The 8,738-nt window shown below is 50.0% G+C and overlaps 1 protein-coding gene across 3 annotated transcripts in view; it reads left to right on the forward strand.

The window, feature by feature from the left end:
* Positions 1–1,061: 1,061 nt before the first annotated feature.
* LOC310822083 (rho GTPase-activating protein 12-like) overlaps positions 1,062–8,738 on the forward strand; it is a 29,317-nt gene continuing 21,640 nt past the window's right edge. For all 3 annotated transcript variants that reach the window (XM_083694373.1, XM_083694374.1, XM_083694375.1), the window contains exons 1-2: positions 1,062–1,228; positions 4,660–5,629. In XM_083694373.1, coding sequence (XP_083550499.1) covers positions 4,850–5,629 — 780 coding nt within the window. In that variant the 5' untranslated portion in view covers positions 1,062–1,228; positions 4,660–4,849. The remainder of the gene's footprint in view (positions 1,229–4,659; positions 5,630–8,738) is intronic.

Below are 8,738 nucleotides of genomic sequence, written 5' to 3' on the forward strand. Positions count from 1 at the left end.
ATGTTTCATTATCCCAATGATAATAAGTACATCTATAGGCCAAGTACAGTACTGAGAACAGTCTTGTCGACATAACACCTGAAGCCTTTAGAAAATGGACTGTAAACTGTAGGATTAAACTTTCAAAAGACACTGACTAGGCTCTCAGAAATGTTGATAGCCTCTCAATCAGTCAATCAATCAAGTGTATTTGTAAAGCACTTTTTACATAGACAAATGTCGCAAAGTGCTTCACAACAAGAACAATACTAAACAATAACGAGAAATACAATTCAAACAATAGACCCCAAAAAAGCAAGCCAAGCAAAAAACTCTCCAGAGGGGAAAAACACAAAACATAGGGCACAGTGGCAAGGAAAAACTCCATGGGAGGAAGAAACCTTGAGAGGAACCAGACTCCAAGCGGCACCCATTCTCCTCTGGCTGATCAGGTGCTGAACAGTCCACTGATGTGGAATGTGATCAATTCCGCCGTCGATTGAAAACCCATCTCTTCAGGCTACATCTTAACAGTCCCCCCGAAAGACCTCTTCACCCCCACTACACCCCCCTGTACTAACCCTAACCCCAACCCTTGAGACCTCTTCACCCCCACTACCCCCCTGTACAAGTTCTCTCCTGTTAATAAAATAAATAAATAATAATAAAACATTTTTAAAGGCTTCTGGCATTATGACTGCCAATGGCCCCTGGTGTGAACATTGATTACTTTGTCTTATGATTAGATGTTTCACTTACTTTGGATAGATGATTCACTTACTTCAACAAATGTATTTGTTGTAAGTCGCTTTGGATAAAGGCGTCTGCTAAATGCCATAAATGTAAAAGTAAATGTAAATGTAAATGATTGCCCCTTCCCTTTCCACCACAAGATGTGATCTGATAGCCCCCTTCCCTTTCCACCACAAGATGGCGCTAGTTACGCCACTTGCACAAAGCAACTCCAGAAAGGTCTGCAGCATCTTGAGGTAGCAAAGTTGGCTGATAGGCAAAAGCGGGAGCGAGCAGACAAGCACAGGCAGGAATGACAAGGAAGAAAAGTGGAAACAGGGCGGAGAGAAAAATGCGTCTCGTAGTGGTGTTGCCACCTTGTTACTAGCGGTGTGCACGGTATCGAGTCGACGGGGAAGTGGAAGGAAAAAAGGTATACGAGAAAGTTTAGGAATTATTCCCTGTTGTTGCTACTTTTCCAAAAGGATTTACTACCCTCGTCACAAGAAAAAAAAAGGTATGTATGTGTAAGCCTGCCCTGACAGACACCGTCTGACCAGTGATCTGAGGAATACTTTAGATCGTTACTCATTTAAATGGCTTATCTAGGTAGCTAGGCTATTTCGCTAGCTCCCGTGACACCGACCGCTCCACCGATTCGCATGCGGGGTGCTGGAATAGCGAGGGAGGGTCCCCCCCCGGTTCCCTGGAATGAAAATGAACCTGTTCCGACTCGCAGTCGAAGCTGCAGAACACCGGCCGCAAGACGTTCAACGGGCACGTTCCGCTGGATGCATGGAGCAACACACCATCAAGCTTTTTTAGGCTCTAATCTTCTGTCAAATTGTAGGATTGTCTTTGGAGAATCACAGTGTGTGGGATTGTTGAGGCTTGTATCGTTGTTGGTGTTGATGAGAAGAGAATGTGTTGACATTGACATTCCGCAGTTTAATTGTTCTATGAAGGTGAATACTTAGAGAGAGAGGATTTTTGGATTTTTTTTATGTTCCGACACGGTAGTAGTAGTAAACTGCACTTTCAGCTAGTTATTGAATCATTTTGGGTCATAAATCAGGTTTTTGACAATCCAATACTTTTTCATATTAATATTAATATTTTCTACTTAGCATCTTTTCTTATTGACCTCGTCTACTGTATCTAAACATACCCAAATACCAGCAACAGGACATTTATAATCATACTTTGAATAAGACATTATTCAATAAGACATAACTTCTGACTGAATGTAACAGTCAGAAGTTACCGTCGTCTTGCAATGTGATCAGATAAGCCAGGTAAGTCTGTGAGTTGATATGACTTGAGATGTCATGTGTGACACGACAGAAAGTGGAGAGAGCTTCTGGCCTGTCTGGTCCTAGTTAGAGGAAGTTTTGAGGAGTCCTAACTGGGGCACTCTGTGCTGAATGAAGCCGCCAAGGAGGGACAGCCATGGGACTATATTTGGCATCCTGGAGCTACATTGAGAGGTCATTTTGCGTCAAGAAGGCCGCAATGACACACAGCCTGCCCTATGGTGGTAAGAGTTACAATGACCAAGCATTGTGGTCCCAAAGCCTCACTGTCACCAGGCGAGCCCTGTATATGTCACAGTAACCAGGGTTGGGGACACTTTCATTTCAGCTCAGTTAATCCAGGAAGGTAGCTGAAACTCCAATTCTAATTCAAAAATGTTCCTCATTGAAAAGCATAGAGAAAATTGGGTATTGGAATTGGAATTTACTTCCTGAATTTACTCCCTGAATTGACTGAGTTGAAATGGCAACGACCCCAAAACCCTAATTTCTCCCTATAACCCTGTATTGTAGTCCAGTAGCCTTCCTGTTCCTAGTCCAACCCTTGGGAGTAGGCCTATAGCTTGGCTTCTCTCCTGTGAGCCAAGCCTAACCTACTTCTCAGACAGAGTGACATTTGTTTGCGTCCAGAGTCATTGAAACTGCCACACCCACCACAACACACCTCGCTGTAAATCCTACCACTGTCAGAGCAAACAGAAGTGCTGCCTTTAGCTCCAGCGCTAGGAGAGGGACACTACCAGATGTGAGAACCACTGATGTTTCTAATGGGCTTTATCTGGGACATTTCTGTCTGGATATAGTCCTAATCAACAAGTGGTGGACACACACAGAGAGAGAGACACACACACACACACACACACACAGAGCCATGCACATTAGGCTACTTGCCAACGTGTTTGATACCATTCCTCATTCCATGCATTACAATGAGCCTCCACTGATTTTGACTCTATCTGTATTCAATCTCTAACATATTTCACTCTCTCTCTGGGGGTGTTGCCCTCCTCCATGTTGGCTAGCTAGCATGGCTCTGTGAAGAGAAGAGACTGGTTGTTTGTGATGTTTATATGTTGTTCTCTGGTAATAGAGCCTCTGTGTTTAACGTGGCGTTTAAGCCTCAGAAAACTCTGAACTTGAATATTTCTTTTTTTAAATAAAAAATTCACCTAACGTTATTTGCGAAGAGCTTCCTATTGGTTGATTCTGATACTCTCTGAGTTTTCAAGCCGGGGTTTCCTAGTGACAAGCGCAACGTGAACCGCGGCCTAAGAACCCCATTGCAGTGCTAGTGGGTTTTTAGACCAGCTCCAGGGAGGGGGGCGGCCAGGCTTGGGGCCGCTGGCTGGGCGTTGGCGCAGCGATGGCGGGGTATAAATACACCAGCATCTGGTGGTGTGACCCTTCTCTGAGGTCCCAAGTTAGGGCTGCAACTCGAAAACCATCCCTTTCCAAAAAACGTTGGTTTGGCGCTCCGAAAAACACGTGCAACGGAGACCGCTCGCCTTTTTTCACGGTTGTTAGGAACACGCCTCGCCGGGTCCTCTCCTCCGTCCTCCGTGTGAGGAGCCGTGTTCCTGACAGTTGAGAAAAGGCTACGGTCTCCATTGAACACATTTTTATAATGTTTTGTCATCTGAGATTGACAGGTGTGTGAGGCCTCAGGCGAGTCATCGACCTTCTAACTAAAGATACGTTAAGTGCCTTTAACGACACATTGTCTCATCTGTCCACATACCTTCTGAGATACAGGAACAGCCTCCAGCAGTCAACACAACACTCCTACTTCTTGAATGAGAACACTACAGTACAGCCCACTGACACGCACGCACGCACACACACACACACACACACACACACACACACACACACACACACACACACACAAATAACCCACTGGCAAAACATCTGGAAATGTTAGTTTGTCACAATGACTTTTCAATTAGCCGACTTTTCATACAGAATAGCATTGTATTAAAGAGATTTTGAGGTTAGGCTGTGGTTAAGCTCTGATTCTTGGTTATGACTTTCAACTTCTCAGCACAAGTTGTGTGTGTGTGTGTGTCAGTGTGTGTGTCAGTGAACCTCCCCTTTTAAATATCCCTGTCAGAGTTGACTCATCAAAGCTCAGGTTGTGCAAGGCAAGCCAAGGTGCACCTTAGAATGTCTCATGTTCGTGTGTGTGTGTGTGTGTGTGTGTGTGTGTGTGAGTGAGACATCAGGAGAGAAGTATGTCTGAGTTGAGGAATCGGCACAACAGCAGTGTGCTTTACATGTAGCTCAGATTGAGGAGTGTGTGTGAAGGAGGGAGGGGAAGAGAGAGGGGGAGGAGAAGGGAGGGGAGGAAGGGGAGGAGAAAGAAGAGGAGAAGAGAGAGGGAGAGGATAGGGAGAGGGACGGGGACGGACACGGACACGTGAGTCCTATCACAGAGACTTCCACTAATCTAATCTAATCTCATCCACCAATGAGCCTATGAGCAATGCTCAACTCTGACTGGGTTTAGGCCTAGATACAGGCATGGGAGCCTGTGTGTGTGTGTGTGTGTGTGTGTGTCTGTCTGTGTCTGTCTGTGCGAGAGAACTAACAATGATCAAATCAACTCATGTATCTTTCTCCCCCTCCTCCCCCCCAGTGAGGCCATGCTGCAGAGCCCAACCGCCCCCCTACCACGGTGATACCCCACCCCCTCCCCCCCACCCCAGCCCTGGGTCCTGGTCGGCCCTCCCCTGACCTCCGCCCCCCCAGCCCCCCCAGCCCCAGGCCGCCCCATCATCTAAGGAGCCTCCCCCACGGGGGTGGTGGTGGTGGTGGTCAACGCCATTATGACTGACCGAGACCGGGACCGGGGGTGCGAGCTACCCATCGCCCCTGGCCAGGTCTACATCGAGGTGGAGTACGACTATGAGTACAAGGCCAAGGAGCGTACCATCACCATCCACCAGGGGGAGTGCTACATGCTGGTGAAGAAGAGCAACGACGACTGGTGGCAGGTGAGGAAGGAGGAGGGCGCCAAGGCCTTCTACGTACCGGCCCAGTACGTCAGGGAGGTCCGCAAGGCCCTCATGCCCCCGCCCAAGCCCCGGTACCTGGGGAGGGATGGAGGCGGTGGTGGTGGTGGTGGTGGTGTCGGGGGTCGGTCCGGGGGGTCGGTCCGAGAGAAGCCCCCCGGCTCTTTGGAGTCAGAGCGCTCCAACGAGAGCCTCCACAGGCACGGAGAGACGTCGTCCAGCCTCAGCGGACACCGCCACCACCCCCGCCACTCCCCCTCGTCCCGTTCGCCGTCCACCTCGTCAGGGGGGCACCTCACCCCCCCGCCGGGGCGCCGGGACCGGGACCAGAACCAGAACCCTGGCAGCAGCCCTACGGCGGACCATGACCGGGACATCCTGCTCCAGTATAACAACAACAACGTTGTCGCAGGCCCCCACCACCCCCAGCGGGGGGGGGACACGCTGCCCCGCGCCCGGGCACACTCCCCGGAGCTCCGCCGGACCCCCCTGGACGTGGACGCCAGCGGCCAGGGCGACTCGGAGGGCTCGGAGAGACGCAACGACTCGGAGTCTGGAGACGAGCTGAGCAGCAGCTCCACGGAACACCTGCAGGTAGGAGGAAGGTTCTAGAAACCAGGACTAGAACTAGAATGGCGCTCTCTCTGTCTCTCTCTCTCGGTTGCTCTCTCTCTCTCTCTCTCTCTCTCTCTCTCATGCACTCTTTCTCGCTCTCTCTCAGATGAACCAGTTTTGTCAGAGTGTAGGCTAATAATTTTTTCCTGAACATGGAGCAGTTTCTTATATAGGCCTCTTTATATAGTTCCAGTATAGGCCTCTCTGTGGCTTTTCTGACTCCAGGGAGAGTGGGCCAGAACAGGGCAGTTAACTACGGCTTGCCTGCCTGGGCTGGCTGTTGGAGAGGCCCGGTTCCCCTGGTGGAGCCTGGGCTGGCTGGGTGAGAGGCCTGGTTCCTGTGGTGGAGCTGGCTAGGTGAGAGGCCTGGTTCCTGTGGTGGAGCTGGCTGGGTGAGAGGCCTGGTTCCTGTGGTGGAGCTGGCTAGGTGAGAGGCCTGGTTCCCTGTGGTGGAGCTGGCTAGGTGAGAGGCCTGGTTCCCCTGGTGGAGCTGACTGGGTGAGAGGCCTGGTTCCTGTGGTGCTGCCTAGGCTGGCTACAGTCTGGTGTTGGCCCTGTCCTGTCCCGTCTGCTGGGGAACAATGGGCCCAGTGACTGAATAGAAACTAGGTCACGCTGGTGGGGGGTGGGGGTGTCCCAAACAAGTCTGTGAAACCAGAGGCGTGGACTGGGCGTGGAGCAGACAGGTTTGGATGTAGCATTGTAGCATGTAGCATTGATAGCATGTAGCAAATGTTGATGAGTTGGGTGACTACGTTACAGCGTAAACCTGAGTCTCCTGTCATAAGAGGGAGGGTCATGGTGCTGCTAACTCTGTTTGACTTGTGGCCAGTGAGGGTCTCACCAGGGGAGGCTGGCAGAGGTAGAAATCGGAGGATGGGCTCATTGTAATGCATGGAACGGAATCAGGAATGGTATCAAACAGCTCTACGGTTACTAGAATGAAGGAATGTTGCTCAGCTCCAGAGTTCCGGAACTCTCTCTCTCTCTCTCTCTCTCTCTCTCTCTCTCTCTCACTCTCTCTCTAAGTAGCCGTGGAAATACTGCCCAAGGGAAAGGTCAAAGCCGTCCAGCCAGTTCTGCTTATGTAGGCAGTCAGCCCAGTGTGTGTGTGTGTGTGTGTGTGTGTGTGTGTGTGTGTGTGTGTGTGTGTGTGTGTGTCCTCGCCACCAAAGCTCTCTGTTTTGTTCTCTCGCTCCACTGCAGAGACTCCACTTCAGCACAGGGGACAATTACAGTACGTGTGTGTGTCTGTGTGTGTGAGAACAAAGTAGCGGTTCTGCATTGATTGATTCTCCCTGGCACCATATATACAAACAATGCACTCACTGTACTGTTAGTGCCTTTGGATAACAGCTTCTGCTAAATGGCATAGAAACCGTGTGTGTGTGTGTGTGTGTGTGTGTGTGTGTGTGTGTGTGTGTGTGTGTGTGTGTGTGTGTGTGTGTGTGTGTGTGTGTGTGTGTGTGTGCGAAACTGTCCTACTTTTACTGTGCAGTTTGTTTGTTTTTCCTCAGCAGGTGGCAGGCTCAAGTGTGTGAGTGTGAGAGAGAGACAGACAGAGAGAGAGACGGACCCAGGTGTCAAGACTACCAGTACTTCCCCTTTCCCTGGCCCTGTCCACCCTCTGCCACTCCCCACCACCGATCACAGGTCTAAAGGCTCTCCTCTCATCCGGTCTGGTCCGATAAGTGGAGGTGTTCTGCTTGGTGTTGATGATACTCTCCTTCTCCTCATCCCCCACTCCTGGCTGTCCTGTAGGAGAGAGGTAGGGGGATAAGGAGGCCGAGATAAGAAAGAGAGAGAGAAGGAGGCAGCGATCGAGGGAGAGATAAGGAGGGAGAGATCGAGAGGGGGAGAGAGAGAGAGAGAGAGAGAGAGAAATAGAGTGTTGTGTTCACAGTGCCAGCTGGCTCAGGCATCTTATGAGATTACTCGGGGCGAACAGCGAACTGTGCCCCGACATCATTCTTTTAACTCTGTGTGGGTGGGTGGGTGGGTGGGTGTGTCCTTTTTTAATCATCCTGTGTGTTCGTGTCATACGTTTGTGTGTGTGTGCGTGTGTGTGTGTGTCTGAACAGAGGTGTGTGTCTGAACAGTCTTTTGGGGAGAGGAGGAGGAGGAGGAGGAGATTAGCCTTTCAATTTCTCTCAGAGATTCTCATCAAACAGCAATTAACTTCATCCCGTTAGCTTTCCTGTTCTGACTCTCGACAGGAGCTCAGTCTTCACGAACAAAACATTCACAACGTATATTTTGTATTACAAACCCTCCCCCTCTCCTCCCCTCCCCTCCCCTCCCCCTCTGAACGATCGTTCATAACCCATATCGGTCACTCGTGTCTTTAACTCAGGGAGTCAAGGTCACTCTGACCCTCTCTGGCTGTTTAAGGTGCTGCCCCAGTGCCCAGTATTGACTCCTCTGTATATCATTACGTCTCCCTCGGGCCCCGGCGCCTCCTATTGGATTCCAATAATACTTGCGGGGGACTTTTAGAATGCAGGAGAATCTATAAATGTGTTCAGCTCGAAGCGTATGATCAGGCTTTTTCACCACAGATACAATGGTAAAACAGTACCGGTAAATTAACGGGAAATGTGTCTCGTGGAAATGGGGGGGGGGATGGGGGGGGGGTTACGGTGTTGCTAGGCTGTTTCTGCTGCAGTCACCTGGTCATTGATTGGTTGGTTGGTTGATTGATTCAACTTTATTTGGAATAAAAAATAAGCCTAAGATGCTTCTGTTGCCCAGGGAGTTAACACCTGAGAATTAGGTGACAACACTTAATTGATGACTGCTCCCATGTTGCAACCAGCCGGTTTATCAAGATGAGGCTGACTCACCACCATTAAAACACATGATGATGATGATAATGTTGATGATGTTGTTGTCGTTGAAAGGGGCTTGCACATCCCAGTATAGATAATAGTATTGGCCTGCTTCGGTCTAGAGAGGTTGGAGGCTGAGGTCTATGCTGATAGAGATACATGAGGCTCTGCAGCCTAGTCCACTCCTCTGGAACAACACAGCATCTTGGAGGCTTGTTAAGCACATTGATTGTCCTAGCCATGGATTAGCTCCCTCCCTC

The sequence above is a fragment of the Argentina silus genome, assembly GCF_951799395.1.
Source record: "Argentina silus genome assembly, chromosome: 22".
NCBI lineage: Eukaryota > Metazoa > Chordata > Actinopteri > Argentiniformes > Argentinidae > Argentina > Argentina silus.